This window comes from Rhinolophus ferrumequinum, chromosome 11, assembly GCF_004115265.2.
Source record: "Rhinolophus ferrumequinum isolate MPI-CBG mRhiFer1 chromosome 11, mRhiFer1_v1.p, whole genome shotgun sequence".
Taxonomy (NCBI): domain Eukaryota; kingdom Metazoa; phylum Chordata; class Mammalia; order Chiroptera; family Rhinolophidae; genus Rhinolophus; species Rhinolophus ferrumequinum.
The window spans coordinates 47,170,170-47,187,101 of NC_046294.1; the positions used below are offsets into that span (position 1 = coordinate 47,170,170).

Here is a 16,932-nt window from a genome sequence, read left to right on the forward strand (position 1 = left end):
TGGGATACTGGCCGAGGACAACAGCTTTTCCATAAGGCTCTAGTGTACTCTTATCTAATAGAGCCTCTGATCCAGAGAAAACCTCAATGGGGCCAGTAAGGGATTAGAAGTCCCTTCATTCATTGAAGAATTCCCACAGAGTGTTGTCTCTTTCGACTCTGCTCTACTCAGCTCTTATCATTCACAGGGGAGAACAGGGAAAGGGAAGATCCAGGACAGAGGGTGGGAAGGTCCAAGAGTTCAGGTAGAAAGCCAGACATGCTTGTGCAGGAGATCCCTCCTGATTAAAAACATCTTTCTGGCTTGGAGTTTTTAGGGCTATATCACTTCAAGGGACTCTTCCTTCCTGGGGTCTTACACAAAAAGCCAGAGAAAGAAACGTCATTCCATTCATGTACTTTAGCAATTAAGAACAAAGAATGTAAAATGAAAACAAATAAAAGTAATGAAATGAATCAAATGAGTCAAAATAAATGCCATATTTTACATGACAAACCACTAAGGAGATTATAAAGGTAGATGAGGAGCAGCGTTGGGGGGGTGGGGTGGGGAGTAAATGAAGGGATTTAAGAAAAAATAAATACAGAGTGAAGGGAGACACACTTAACACAAGACCCAGAAGGGCAGACAGAGCACATCACAAGGAAAACCACTGAAAGGACAACTGTAAGGGAATATTCTGACGCAAATTGTGCTTTATTGTTCAAGGTCATGAGTTGAACTTGGTATCTGCCCCTCATGCTGTTTAAGCACAGCAGTGACCAATGACTTTTCAACTTCTGCATCAAAGGTTCCCTCCCTCGTCCCCACGCGAGAGGTCACCTACACTGCATGGACAAGGGTGACACAATCTCCTCATCCATGTCATCCACATCGTCAGTCATGATGAAGTGGGCAGGGTTGGGTCGCGTACTGCCCATCCAGCTGGGGTCTATGTTGAGGGCAGCCACCAGTGAGTGGATACCAGGGTTATTGACAATCTGGAAGCCACAGAGGATCTCAATCTGCTGCCAGCGGTGCAGACGCTCTCGCAGTGCTGCCGTCACCTCACTCAGAGCTTGCCTGAGGACAAATGAAAGAGAATTGCAGACAAGGGCTGGGTGTCAGCCCCATCAGGGAGGCCTCTTAGAGGAGCAACGTGGGGGGATACGTGTAAATAAAAAACACAAATCACAAACTTAAGAACAAGGTGGGAGTTGAATAAGGGCTGGGGCAGGAGACCAGAGCTGTCCCTCTGCCAGTGAAGAAGTAAAATTGGGGTTGGAGGCCCTGTACACCCTCCAACTCTAAGGATGGAATGGACTTTGCCAGAGCTGGGCAGCAGGTGCTACTTACTTAGCCGTTAAGATTTTGTGATCTACGTCATCCAGGGAAGAGCTGTGGGCCACGTGGAAGGTGCCAAAGAGCGTGTTTCTCTTCTTTTTTATCTTCTCAGCCTGCAAAGATGAAGGCCTCAGCTTAAAAAGCGCAGGGATTAGAGGTTGGGAAAATGAGGAATGCCTTTCTGTGGCGGGGTCCCCCTCTCCCTAGCACAGCTTAGGCTGCACAAGAAAAAGGAAGAGAAGATAGGAAAGGGAAAGGGAAGGCAAGGAGAAGGAAAAGATTTGGGAAAGAAAGAAAATAGAGGAAACAAGAGAAGCAAAGGATCCCCTGACAGTACCCTAGCCCCAGGAGGATTCTGCCCCTGTGACAGTCTGGGGCTGGCAGAGCCTTCCCTCTACCTGCCTCCACTTGCTTTCCCAGAAGGCAGGTGGGAGACCCCCACACCCTCATTCCCTGCTCCAGAAGCTTGAGGACATTGTCAGGAGCGATATATTAGGAAAAGAAATAGAACCCAGCACCAGGATATCTCCTTGTCCAACGGGGGATAGGGAGAGGTAGAAAGGAGGAAGGGCAAGTGAGAGGGAGGGAGGCAAAGAGAAGAGAAGAGGGCAACAGGAGGGCAAGTCTCACCCCCTCCTTGGCCACCAGCAGCTGCTTCTCGGCATTTTGCTTCTTGATGTTGTAGTACTGCACCTCCACCTCATGTGTCAACTGCAGCCATTTCTGAAGGGCCTCTGGAGCATACCATGAACTGTGTGATTCCAGCTCCTTCTCTGCTTTCCTCAAGGCCTCCCGAACCTGTGCAGCCAAGAGGATGTGAGTGCACTTACTACTGCCATCACCTGCCCCAATGCCTCTGAATGACACTTCAGAATTCAGAGTTCTTATCTGCTATCTTATGTGAGCTTTACAACTCTCCAAGAGGGAGAAAGGGCAAGGATTAGTCTCTGTATTTTATATGCAAGGAAGCAAGCCAGAGAAGGAAAGAACCTACTCAAGGTCATACAGAAAGTACAGTAGTCCCCCCTTATCCATGGGGGATAAGTTCCAAGACCTCAGTGGATGCCTGAGACCTGGCTAGTACTAAACCCTTTATATGTTATACCTTGTTTTATTGCGCTTCACTTTATTGCACTTCACAGATGTACTTTTTTATATAAATTGAAGGCAAGACTCTCCACCAGCAAAAAGATTATAAGTGCTTGATTGCAATGTTCACTTTCTTGTGGTGGTCTGGAACCGAACCCACAATATCTCCAAGGCGTGCCTGTATGTACATACATTTTATGGCTTCTCTTTGGCATGTCCGAATTGCCAGCATCACTACTCCTGCACTTTGGAGCCATTATTAAGTAAAAGAAGGGTTACTTGAACACAAGCTCTGTGATACGGTGACAGTTCATCTGATAACTGAGATGGGCACTAAGTGACTAACCATCGTGGTTACACTGGACAAAGGGATGAGTCACGTCCTGGCGGGACAGAGCGGAACAGCGTGAGATTCCATCATGCTACTCACAAGAGCACACAATTTAAAACTTAGGAACTGTTAGATCTGAAAATTTCCATTTCATATTTTTGGACAATAGTTAATAGCACATAACTGAAACCGTGGAAAGCAAAACCTCAGGTCAGGGGAGACTACTATAATTTTAACCAGAACTCGAATTGAGATTTTTTTGTTGTTGCTGTTTTTTCTGCTGCCAGCCACTAGCTGCCTCTCCTGGTCATGCAGCCAAGCTCAGCAATCTTCCCTGCTCTCTTGAGGCACCAGTCAGCTCAGTGAATCATCTTCCTTCTGAAAGATGGGGTCTGTGCTTGGAGGTCAAGACAATGTGGCAGAAAAAGCACTTGACTGGGAATCTGGAAATTTGGTTCTGGCCCCTGGTCTGTCATGCAACCTGCTGTGTGATCCTGTGGTTCCTACAGCAGACCTCGATTCAGTGTGAAGAAAGACTTTCTTGATCTCAGGAGAGAGTGAACTCTCCATCATGAGAGAGATGTGAAGAGTGCATGACAGAGAGACCTTAAAAATAATTGCTACTCCAGAAGAGAATTGGCCTGAATGCTCTCCAAAGTCTTCTCTAGCCTAGACTTTGCTTATGATTCTCCCATCGAGCAGGGCAGGTAGGCTTTGAAGGGCACTCTTTAGTACCCTTGAGAAGACAAGAAGCATGCTTACTCTTAACATGGGCATTGCTAACAGAAGCCAAGACATAAAAGGACCAATGTGTAAGCAGAAATCTCCCCACAGACTTCTCAGTACGGATCATACAATGAAGCAGTCACAAAGCACTCAAGTGAGAAAGATGTGAAAGTACATACAGACAGTACATACACTGGATTCCTTGCTATCTCACTCAGGTTACGAGTATAAGTGATCCCCAACTTCCCCATCTGGGCACTGACCTTCAGCTGGTCAGAATCCCACAGAAAGGGGATTGAGAGCCGTCTCATTATGCCCAAATTCAGCCAACGGGCCAAGTCCTCTCCACAGCCTAAGACAACTAGGAAGGCCCTAGCTAAGGACAGAACACCTTTATTCCTTAACAGCCAATAAGAGGGCCAGTCTTCACTTGGTTTTTGTCCCCTGAAAAAGAAACTATAAAACGACCCACTCCTGGCTTTTTAAATTTAAAATGAAGAACAGATACCTTCAAGTCTAACACACCAAGTCTGAAATGTATGACCAAGTTCTACATTAACAGTTAAAGGAATGGAATAAGCTAAGAAGGGAAGAATGAAGAGAGAAGAGAAAAAAGAGAACAAATAGAGGGAAGTCTGATAGCTGGGGAGACACACAAAAGGGCTAGCCTAACAGGCTCAAAAACTGCTTAATCGGAGAAATAATTACAAAATAGGTAACAGGGAATAGGAAGAGGGGAGGCAAAGAGACAGAGACAGACACATCTTACACACACAAGTAACAAATGCCTGAAGAAGAAGAAGAAAACAACAGATAAGGACTGGGGCAAGTCAGAGTTCGTTGGTCCTATTGTTTTATTCTATGGCTATGGTTCTCAGCCTTGTCATATAATGGAATCACCTGGAGTCACCATTTAAAAATGCTGATATCTGGATCCTAACACAGATTCTGATTTCACTGACCTGGAGTGTTGGCTTGAGCATCAAACAAACTGTAACACTTTCCAAGTGAAAGGGATTAGAAAGGACAAAGTAGTAGTTACAATATTGTCACGGGGATATGAAATACAGTATGGGGAATATAATCAATAATGTTGTAAAGATTTTGTAGGGGGTCAGATGGGCACTTGTCCTATTAGGGAGACCACTGTGTAGATGTCTGACCACTGTGCTGTATACCGAAGCTGAAGCTGAATAATATTGAATGTCAACTATAATCAAATATATACAGAAGGTGCCAAAAAAATGTATACACATTTTAAGAAAGGAAAACTATTGAAATTGTAATATTCAATATATAGTGATAACAAAAGATGAATACAAGTCACGTTTGACTTCTGCAATTACAAGAGATGCTCAAAGTTGTTATCATCACCATCCAGACACTTCTGATTATGGCGAACTACTGCTTGAGCAATGCTGATCAAAGTGTCAACTTGTAAACATTTTTTGTCACTCCCAGTATATATACAGTCATGGGGTGTGGAGTACAGCATAGGGAATAGAGTCATTGGAATTATAACAGCTATATACGATATTAGAGGAATAGTAAATTGGGGGGAGAAGGATTATCCCTTTGTGAGGGCTGTAAATGTCTATTACATTGTATACCTGAAACTGAAAAAAAGAAAAGATTCATACATCTAAAAAAATTAAACTAAATTTAAAAAAGTAAAATAAAATGCAGCAAAGTTAACAACCACTGGTCTGTATACTTTAAAGTATTATCAACTGACTTCAACTTCCCCATAGGATGCAGTAGGTCATGGCAAAAGAATAGTTCTGATTCAACACGACATCTGGAAAAAGCTATATAAGTTATGAAAATTTTGAAAGACAAATTATTACAATTATGAAACATACATCCAGATTTCTTTTGGGGGCATTTACCGAATTCTGGAGCTGTGCAGGAGAATAGGTAGCTAGGCCAAAGAGTGGAATAAAATCTCCCATGCCTTAATAATGCTTAGGAGACAAAACATTACAAGAGGAGGAGAACTGCCTCAAACACACAGTCATCTCCTCAAGACATCTGCAATATTTTGAAGCTACGAGGTGCATGAGACTAGAGAACTAAATTCAAAACCTCCAAGTGACAGAAATGAATCTCTTATAGTCTTTCAGGGCTGAGAAGAAAGAAATACACCAGCTCACAATAAAAAGTCAGGAAGGGGCATGCCTGAGAAACCAGGAGAAAGGAGCACTAGGCCAAGTCTTACTAAAACTACAAGCCATTTCCAACATAGCTCAATGTCTGACTGGCCTGGGGTGAACAGGTCCTCAGCCTACAAATCTAACTGAATAAAGAGGGAACCCTGTATCTGATGGAGATAAAATAACCAGGATTCTCTGTTATTTTTTATATACACTGTCCAGCATTTAATACAAATAAATTACAAGACATGAGAAGAGGCAGGAAAATATAACCAATAATCAAGAGGAAAAATAAGCAGTCCCATAAATGACAGAGGTGTTCGAGTTACCAGACCAGGACTTTAACATAAGCGTGATTGAAATGCTGAAGAAGATACAGGAAAAGATGGACACAATAGATGAAAACATGGAAAATGTGGACCAGGAACCAGAATCTATAAAAGAGTAAAATGGACATTCTAGAACTGAAAAATACATTATCTGAGAGTAGGATTCTACTGAATGGGTTAGATAGTGCAATGTTCACAGCAGAATCCAGGATTAGGGAACCCACAGATAGATCAATAGAAAATAACCAAACCAAAGCACAGAGAGAAAAAGAGCAGAACTGAGCCTAAGAGACATGTGGAATACAGTTAAAATGTCTAATATAAGGACTGGATTCCCAGAAGGAGAGGAGAGAGTGGAGCAGAAGCAACATGCGAACACTGAAAAAAAAATGTGTATTCTGTAATTGTTAGGTAAATGCTTTATATGTTATCAATGAGATCAAATTGATTAATCATATTTAAATTTTTTAAATCCTTGCTAATGTTTTTGGCTGCTTACTATTGAGAGAGATGTATTAACATTTCTAAAATTTGATTATGAATTTGTCTATCATCCTTTCACTTTTTTTCAACTTTTGCTTTTCATATTTTCAAATTATTAGTTATATCCAAATTAAGGGTTGTTATATATACTGTTGAATTCACACATTTATCATTATGAAATGTCAATTTTTGTCTCTAATAATGCTTCTTGCTCTTAAGTTTACTTTGCTTGATATTAACATAGTGACCCCCTCCTTTATTTTGATTATTGTTTGTATCATGTATCTTTACTCATCCTTCTACTTTTAACCTTTTCGTACTATATTTAAAGTGTGTCTCTTGTAAACGGCATATAGTTGGGTTTTGTTTTTTATCCAGTTTGACACTCTTTGCCTTTCAATTGTACTCGTACTATTTAGTCTGTTTACATACACTAAGTCTCAACATACATGAAAGGATTGAAACCATATAGCATATGTTCTCTGACTACAGTGAAATTAAACTAGAAATCAATGAGAAAGATAACCAGAAAAGTCCCCAAGTGTTTGAAAATTAAGCAACACACTTCTAAATAATCATTGGCCAAAAAAGAAATTGCAATAGAAATTAGAAAATCTTTTGAACTGAATGATAATGAAAATATGAAATATCAGACTTGGTAAATACAGCTAAAGTAGTATTTATGGGAAATACTACTAAAGTAGCTTAAATGGGAATTTATAGCTTTAAATGCGTATATTAGAAAAGATTAAAAGTTTAAAATCAATGACCTAATCTTCCCCCTCAAGAAGCTAGAAAAATAAGAGCAAGTTAAAAAAAAAATGTTTTTAAGTGTAAGACTTCTACATTGAAAACTATAAAATGTTGCTGAGAGAAATTTTAAAAGACCTAAATAGGTGACAGGATAAACAATACTCATGGATTGGAAGAATCATTTGGTTAAAATGTCAATTTTCCCCCACATTAATCTATACATTCAATGCCAACACAATAAAAACTCTAGCAGGGCTTTTTTAGGGGTTTGGGGTGCAGGAGGTAGGAAGCAGAATGACAGGCTAATATGGAAATGCAAAGAACCTAGAACAGCCAAGGCCATCTTGAAGAAGAATAAAGCTTAAGAATTTAACATTATCAGCTATCAAGACTTATTATAAGAAAGTGTACTAGAAGGAAGACCACAGAACAGGATGGAGATTCCTGGATGATCACCTAATCTAATATCTTCCTGAGGGAAAAAATGAACCTTGACCTCCTACCGCATATCATATACAAAAATTAATTTAAAATAAACCATATCCCTAAATATGAAAAGTTAAACAATAAAGCTTCTTGAAGAAAATTTAGAAAGATATCTTGGGGATAGGAAAAGTTTTCTTAAACAGGACACAAAAAGCACCATTAAAAAAAAAAAAGATTGATTAAATCAGACTTCATTAACATCAAGAACTTATTTGCTAAAAGATAATATTAAGAGAGCAGAAAAGCAAGCCATGGCTAGGAGAAATATTTGCAATATATATGTACTCGTATGTATATTGACAAAATGACCTACATCCAGAATATATAAGGAACTCTTACAAATCAATTAAGAAAAAGACAGACAACCCAATTTTAAAAACGAGTAGAGATTCTCAAAGAAAATGGTCTATAAATTTAAGAAAAGGTATTCAATAGTAGCAGCAATTAGAGAAATGAAAATTGAAATCACAATGAGATATCACTACATCCATACCAGAATGTGTAGAACTGAAATGTCCAAAAATACCAAAGTTGTAACTCAACTAGAACTCTCACATATTGCTGATGGCAGTACAGATCAGTACCACTATTTTGGAAAACTGTTGTGCAGTTTCTAACAAAGCTAAATATGTAATGCCCGTTATATATCAAACAGAAATAAATGCTTATACCCACCAAGAGACATATGCAAGAAGGTTCATAGTAGTGTTGTTTACAAAAGGCGAAAGAAAACCTAAATGTCTATCAACAGGAGAATGGATATATAATTTACAGTATACAATGGATTATTACTCAGCAATGGAAATAAACCAGCTATCACTTTATGCAATAATATAAATACCTCTTACAGACATAATGTTGAGTGAAAGAAACCAAAACACAAAGACTATATACTATATAATGCCATTTATATGAGGTTCAAAATCAGGTGAAACTAACCTGGTTTAGAGATTATGACCACAGCTACCTTTTGGATTCAATACTGACAGCAGGGGGCAGTAAAAGTGAGCTTTCTGGGATGCTTAAAAGATTTATATTTTGATCTGGATGGCAGTTACACAGGCATATGTATATGTAAAAGCTTGTCAGCTGTATACTTTTAATTTCTCTATGTAAATACCTCAATAAAAAAAATCAACAAAAAACTGTTATCACCTGTTATCCACGGTTCTTTGAAAATCACAGTGACAATTTTTTGCAACTTTTTCACTACTCTTATTGGTAAGAGTCTAGTAACTCTTGGAGATATTCTTTGAGTCATATTTCAAAGTCCTCACACATGAAACTTTCCAGCCAGACTCTGGCCCCTGTCCTTTACCCACCTCCCTCAGGTGTCCAGGAATTTGCAGGCTCTCTTACCTGTTCCAGCTCCTCCTCAGCATACTTTTGGCGGCTTCGCTCATTCTCAGTGCCCTCCCGCAGCTCCTTCAGCCGCTGGGCTTCCTGTTTGGCAAGGTTGATCTCATCGCGCAGCTTCTTCTCCAGATGTACCTTCTCCACCTCCACTGTGCGGTGCTCCTCCTGGGCCTTGTGCAGCCTGGGGAGGGGGGGTAATGCAGGGAGCTGGAGGAGGTCAGGCAAGGGGGTGCCAGCCAACACGCCATGAGCCATGGCATCGAAGAGGAAAATGAGGGCTCCAGCACTCAGCACATATTCTCCCTAGTTTGTTGACTCTCTAGCTCTGAGTTAGCTCAGGGCCAGCAGAAACCACAGTCGTTACTATTATTCTTACATTGGCCATCATTTTGCTGCCAGTAATAAAGGCTGTGAAGCTAGGTTCCCGGGCATCTGAATCCTTCCTGTAAAGTGTCTGACATACAAAAATTATAATAACTACTAGTTTACAGCATATTTCATTTCACATCTGTCCTCCCTGCAGATGTATTATTTTATTATCAGCCTGGGACAGGTGTGGATATGAAGGCGTAGATAGGGGAAGTAACTGTAGGTAGAACGGAGACTAGAATTCCAATCTGTATGACGTCAAATCCCATAGTTATTCCCCTTATACTGGGGTATCTGGAAGGTTCCATACAAACGTAGAATACCCTGCAAGCTAGACCAAAGGTCCAGAAAAAGCCTGATGGCTGAGATATGACTGGGGTGGTGGTAATGGGGAGATTTAAGGAAGATGAAAAAGGAACCACTGAGCTGTACCTCTTGGACTGACTCCTGAGTATCTATTCCTAGAAGCACAGAAAAATAAAATTCATGCCAAAGGGGCTGGACAGGGCTTGGGAGAGAACCCCTGCCTCCCTCAGGCCTGAGTTCCCTTCGTAAGTATCTTCCATGATGGGTAATATCTCAAGGGCATTGGTTACAATGAAAATATATCTTTTAACCACCCACACAATCTCTCTGTTCACTGACAAAACCTTCTATCCAACTAATCCTCCTACTTTCCTCCCTTCTTTCTTCCATGTATCTATCTTCATTCATTCATTCATTCACCAAGTCCTTTCAGGTGTCTACTAAATGCCAAGCTCTGTGCTAAGCCCTAGATATATGGAAATGAATGAGAAAACTGCCCGTCACTGAGGACCTCATGATCTAGTCTAATTTAGACAAGTAAACAGATAACTGTACACAGTGCAGCAAGTTCTGCAGTAGAGACATACAAGGTGTTGGATGGGCCCAAAAGATGGAGTGATCAACTTCACGTGAAAGGAGTCAAAGGTAAGGCATGGGCTAGACCCAGAAGAAAAAGTAAGAGTTGGCTAATTCCTCTGGATGAGGGAAAGGATTTAGCCACTGTCAGGTCTTCCTACCTTAGTCGGAACCACCAAATAACCGGGGGACCAGGATAGAAGGGGGAAAAGCGTGATGAAGAAGACAAGTGATATATGGCTTAGACTTGAGGTACAGCAGAGAAAGGGTAGGCTACAGAACAAGCAGGACCCACAGACGAGCGCTGACCACTGAGTTAAGTAGGTCAAAGTATAACAGGTGAAACAGAAGAGGCAAAAACAGAACTCAACCTCTAAAAAAAATCCCAAGTCCAGATTGTCAATACCTGAAGCCTCAGAAAATGTTGGGACAAGCAGGAAGGAAAGAGTAAGAAATGTCTAGGCTACATGCTTCCTGCTGACAAACTGCAACGCAGTCTTCTGCCCACTTTGTCCATGGAGAGAAAGGGAGTTGAACCCCTCAAGGTACACACCAGGTGGCGCTACATACATAGCTAAACACAAATCAGAGGCGCCATTTCCTGCCCTATCTCCTTCCCTGGGTGAATACCCTCCTTTATTGTATTCCTCCATGACCCAACTGCCTGAAATTACACCATTAGGGATTCAATTCTTCACTGAAATATTCTCCTTTCTGAAAGCAGCCTCTTGAGAAAAGCCTATGATATATCTGTCTTCTCCATATAATAGGGAGCTCCTTTAAAGTATAATCAAAACTGACTCACTTGTGTAGTTTTAACAGGATCTAATAGAGATGAAGACCAATAAGTACGCCTGGGAACAGAAATGAGCAAATAAATGTCCATCGAGCCTTGCCCCACTCCATCTCCACAGAAGACTGAGCATCTTGAAGGCAGCAATAAATTAGCATTACAAGTAAGAAAATTACACAGCCTGCCTGACTGTAAGCCCTGGCTCTAAAGTAGTTGTTTGACTATGGACAAGTCTGTTCCCTGTACCGGGCGTGTTTTACATTTTTAAATGGGAATCAAAATTCCTGCCTGCCTCAAAGAATTATCTTGAAACCCAATGAAATCCTAACTGGAATGCACATGTAGCATTACATTTATTCACCCAAAATATCAGGAACTCTGCAAAAAAAAAAAAAACAGGCAATGGTGGCTGGTAGTGCAAGCCTATCAAAGGAAGGAGGGACGAGGTAGCATGTGGCTTTGGACACCGTCAGAGGAAGATATGTGTGTGCACACACGTGTTAGCCTGTCTCTGGGCATGTGCGTGCATTTGTTTCTCTAAGTGCCACAGTGGTCAATTAGCTCTGGAGGCCTTGGGGATCAGGGAGGACTGCAAGCTTAGTTTTATCCCCAAACTTGGAATGTCTCCTGCCTAGATTCTTTGCCTTTGGAATGAAAACAGTACATGTTTTTCAGACAAATGAAGAATGGGGACTGCCCAGACAGCAGCATTTAGCCCCCAGTTGGCAAACAGCCTGGGAACTAGGAGCCCAGTAAAGTAGCCAGGAATCAACTCAGAGATAAAACTCCTCCTCCTGCCCCCTAGAAGACCGGCCCATGGGAATGAATCTGAAAGCGCTGCCTTTCCCGAGACAGCACCCTTTGGGTGTCAGAATTCCCAGCTCACTACTTACTGATATGTGACCCTAAGCAAAGCACTCACCCTCTCTGAGCCTTCATTTCTTCAACACTAAAATAGGAATAATAATAGCACCTACCTAACAGCATTGTGATGATTAAAAACAGTAACGCATTTAAGGACTTAATACCTAGCTCACAAGAAATCCTTTCCCCATCCCTCCAAAGAAAATAGTATCTATCATTTAAAAATAACAGAAGAGAGGCAGACTTCATTTCCTTTTACATGGATTCCTGAAAGACTTCCCAACTTGAGTCCTTAGGCTGCCAGAACAATCGTCCTAAATACAGTCCTCTCCTCAAAAACAAAACAAAACAAAGCAAAAACCAAACACCTGCATTGACTCTCTACGGCCTTTTGCATGCTACTAAACTTTTCCATGTGAGTCTTCAGGTGGCAGGGGTCTGGCCTCGATCTATGCATTGAACCCTAACTACCAGGACCTCCCCCTCTTTCAAGGCCACCTCCTCACAGTCCATCCACTCATCTCCTACCTCTGTGCCCTTTCAGTCCTTAGGGTTCTTGTCCCATAAGCTGGCACTGAGTCACTGCACTAAGTGTGTGCTCATTGCTCCTTCTCAGGTGTGAGCTTTGTTGCTCCAGAAGCAGTGAATTCCTTACAATTCCCAGCACAGGCCTGGTAGCTAGATGTCAGGGAGTACTTAGATCGACTGGCTGGCACCATTTTTCACAGCTAGATCTTCTACAATAGTTGTTAGGCCATGTTTTATTTAAACAGAATCCCAGACTATCAGAGCTACAAGGCCTGTAGTATTCTCCCAGTTCCACACCCTCATATTACTGATAAGGAAATAAGTCCTAGAAGGGAAAGGGATTTGCCAAAGTCATACAATAAGTGAGTACTTATGAGCTTTAGAAGGCATTAGGAAGAAAGATCTGTGCGGTTTCTCTGGGAAACAGTGCAGAACAGTTCATTGTGTCTATTTCTACGGGAAGGAAGCAGTCCAGAGGTAGGATGAAGGACAGAATGACCCCTAATGAGCCATCCAACCAGGGAAGCTCAAGACTTCTGACAGCTGCACATCTCTCCCTCTGAAGCTCAGAGTGAAAAAAGACAGAAGTAAGCTTCTGCCCAGGGTATACTTGCCCGTGCAACTGAGTGGCAGGAACCTAGACTCCCAGTGCAGCGTTGGAAGGATGACACAGTGTGGGCGGCCGTGTCAACATGGTCTCAAGTACCAGGTGGCCCACAGCCCCAGTGGAAACAGGAGGCTCCCCAAAGCTGGCAGCACCAGAACTATGGGAAGGGGGCAGGTCTTACCTTTCCTGAAGGTCATGCAGACTCTGCTCAGCTCGGTGTAGCCCCTCCAGATCCTTCATCATCTTCTTCATGTGCTCCTTGGAGTAACGGTTCTGGATATAGGCAAACCAGCAGCCGCCCACACCAATAACGATAGACACCACCAGCATGAAATCCTTGAGGTGATTATGGCGGGTCACTGCGAGAGAGGAAGGGCATGGTCAGTGAGGCTGGCCACTGCACACTTAGCCTTGCAGGCTCCACTGCATCCCCTCCCATGAAGGCTTCCCATTCAGGAGGAATTAGTTTCTCTTCTTAGATACACACTTGCCACACACACTTATAGTAAGCTCCATGCCTATTTCTCTGCTATGTCAAGGCCTAATTCGGGAAGGATGAGAGGCCTCAGAGCAATACAGGAAACTTATTTAAATCATGCTTCCCTAATGTGCAAGAAAGACAAAAGCATTAGTGCTTTCTCAATATATCCCAGCCATCTCTGGTCCAGGATGAGCCCAGGTGCCCAGAAGCAATGGTTTCTGTCCTACAGAGTAAACAATGCTAGGGTGCTAGAGTAGGTAGAAAGGTATGGGTATATAGCAATGTCACAGAGCTTGAGGTCTGCCTGTGGGACTAAAGTTACTACAGGAAATAGGTTTCCTGGACTACTAGGCTATTCTAGGTATGAGGTGCAAAGTCCAGTCAGGTAAAGGGCTGTAATTCTCATCTATGGAGAGCATTTCTGGGCTGTGGCCCAAACCAGAGACCAAGCAGAATAGGAGCCGCCTCAAGAGAGTGATATACATGAGACATTAACATGCCAGGAACAGAGGGGCAGATCTCCCTGCAGAGAATGCCTGGTAACAAATTGGTGGAGGGCCAGGACCCCAGTCACCAGCTGGGGTTCAGAGCAATAATCAGTCTCCAGAGCAAAACTGAAAGACTAACCAAGGGACAACAACAGAAGATAAGAGCAAAAGCCATATCCTAAGAACTGAGCCAACCAGAAGAGGGGCGCTCCTGGAGCCTCACATTGTTTCTAGTATACTGCATCTGGGCCACAGTGCAGGAGACCTGAGAGAGATACCGTGAGGAGAAGGTGGCTGCTGGGATAGCCCCTACCTGGGCTGTACCACACTTGGGATAGAGTAGCTGTGAGCTCAGAGGGCCCTGGATGTGGGAGCCAAGGAAGGAAGGAAAGAGGGAATGACCTCCTGGTTACCCTCAGGTTGGGGAGAGGAAGAAGGAAGGACTGACAGGATCCCAATGCCTGGAAAGGACAGGGAATAATGGGAACCTAAAAGGACCGTGGGGGAGCCACCAAGTTGAGGCAGTTTAGACAACACGAAAAAACTCATGGAACTGGAAACTGCATGAAACTGAGAACCAGTTTGAGAAAAAGGGTTCCATTCATAGGTCCTCATTGGTCCTCAGGTCCCATGCTGAGCGGCAGGACATGAGGATGGTGTGGGATCAAAGACAGATTAGTACATTCTATTTCCATCCAAGGGAGGGGAGTTACCAGGTCCAGGTGGTAGCCATGTCCTTTACATGTTTATGCCAGACTCTCGTAGATAAAACTAAGGGTCATCCAGTGGCCACCCTCTAGCCTTCCGGCAGACCTACACTTCCAGCCATACTCAAATCCTCACTTTCCTGCCCCTCAAGTCCCATGAAAAGATATCTATGCAGCACAGAGAGCTGCCTTTCTTTCTGGAACACACCTGCCTCCTACACAGCCTCTACCGGAGGCTGGTGTACTCTCTGGCTCCTGCTTGTTAAAAACTTTTAATCTTGGCTTCCCAGAGCTTCTCAACTCCAACATTCCCTATACATTCCTACCCAAAGTCAAAGGTACTCTTGTTCAAAGAAGACGCCATGCAACCAGCGGCATCCCCCGACTACCGCCAACACTTCAAGGCTCTGAAGGTGGACATACAGAGTAGGTGCCTAGCTATTCTATTCAGTCCCTTATGCCACCTTGTCCAGATCAATTTGGAACACGATTCTATTATTTTTTCCAGCTTCATATTCTCATCCAAGTCATGAATAAAAATTGCAAATGACCAGGGATAGGATCCACCTATCAGTACCCTCTGGATCTCGTCAATCAGTTTTGACTCCACCTAAATGTACAAGAATCTACCCCACACACACATCCCTCTGCCTTGCCAAATGCATAGCTAAAGCTCAGCTATACTTCCTGTCACATCCTATGAGCAACCAAGCTTGGCAGGAAGAAAATGACTCTAAGCCGGCTGAGTTTTTCTGTGGCCCCTAGTGATCATTACTTGTCCATATGCCAGTGTCAGCACAGCACCGACCAACACACAGAAGGTGCTCAATAAATATTCATGGAATTGAATCATTACTGATAAGTCTCAAGTATGATGTCTCCCTCTCCTTAATCCACATAAGAAAGGAAGGAAAATAGAGAAAATACACAATGTACCAGGCATTTATGTTCATCATCTCTACTTCCCACAACTACTTTCTCAGGTAGAGTAGTATTCCCAGTCTGTAAACCAGAAAACTGAGGCTCGTATGGGGCACTGACTTGCTAGAGTTCATAAAAAGTGACAGAGCTGGGATTCAACCCCAGATTTGCCTGACTGCATGGTCTTTCTGCTACCACTTTCTCACTACAACTTTCACACACTTCAGCAGGTATTGTTTCTGCTTTGTTACATGCAAACATCTCTCCACCATGGAGATGCCTGTATCTCCTGATCTAGCCTGCGTGTGACTGCAAAAGTTCCAAGCCCTGAGTTTTGCCACCAAAAAACCTCCTGGGAGCTGACTGTGGCATTGCTATCAGGACAGGCCTTTAAGGTTAAATATAAGGCCTCATGTGGAGAAATTCTTGTGCCATCAAAAGAGGCATCCAGCACGGAGTATTAGGAAGTCTGGGTTCTACGGTGCCCAATTTGTTATGAAATTCACTTCCCCCATCTGGACCTCAACTTCCTGTAAAATGCATTATCACAAATGCATAGTTGTAAATGTAAGCGCTTAGAGGTGTCTTGGAAATATTCAGATGGACATATCCAGTAGGTAATTAAGGATATGGATATGGGTTTGAGGAAGAGATAGAAGCTGGAGAAGTGGATGTGAGAATTATCAGGTTCATTCAGTAGAGCCCTGGGCTGAACCCCAGTCCTAAAGGAATCCGTGATGGTTAATTTTATGTGTCAACCTGACTGGACTAAGAGATGCCCAGATAGCTGGTAAAACATTATTCCGGGGTATGTCTGTGGTCTTCATAAGAGATTAGTATTTCCTTTTTTTTTTTTTAAAGTGTGTTTTTCCAGGACCCACAAACTCCAACTCAAGTAGTTGTTTCAATCTAGTTGTGGAAGGTGCAGTTCACAGTGGCCCATGTGGGGACCAAACCCAGCAACCTTATTGTTAAAGAGCACCGCGCTCTAACCAACTGAGCTAACAGACTGTCCCCAAGTTCAGTATTTCAATGGCAGACTGAGTAAAGATGTCTTCACAAATGCAGTGGGCATCATCCAATCATCCTCAGGCCCCTGAGAGCCTGAATAGAACAAAAAGGTGGAGGAAGGGCAGATTTGCTGTCTCAGATTAAGTTGAGACATCCATCTTCTCCTGCCCTCTTACATCAGTGCTTCTGGTTCTCGGGTCTTCTGACTCAGATAGGGACTTAAACCATCAGTTCCCCTGGTTCTCAGGCCTT

At 42.8% G+C, this 16,932-nt stretch overlaps 1 protein-coding gene across 5 annotated transcripts in view; it reads right to left on the bottom strand.

The window, feature by feature from the left end:
* The window catches only part of STIM1 (stromal interaction molecule 1), a 176,952-nt gene that overhangs the window by 8,871 nt on the left and 151,149 nt on the right, over window positions 1–16,932 (bottom strand). For all 5 annotated transcript variants that reach the window (XM_033119853.1, XM_033119855.1, XM_033119857.1 and 2 more), the window contains exons 6-10: window positions 13,254–13,431; window positions 9,033–9,210; window positions 1,954–2,121; window positions 1,336–1,436; window positions 827–1,062 (exon numbers count right to left, since the gene is read on the bottom strand). In XM_033119853.1, the coding sequence (XP_032975744.1) occupies window positions 827–1,062; window positions 1,336–1,436; window positions 1,954–2,121; window positions 9,033–9,210; window positions 13,254–13,431 (861 nt within the window). The remainder of the gene's footprint in view (window positions 1–826; window positions 1,063–1,335; window positions 1,437–1,953; window positions 2,122–9,032; window positions 9,211–13,253; window positions 13,432–16,932) is intronic.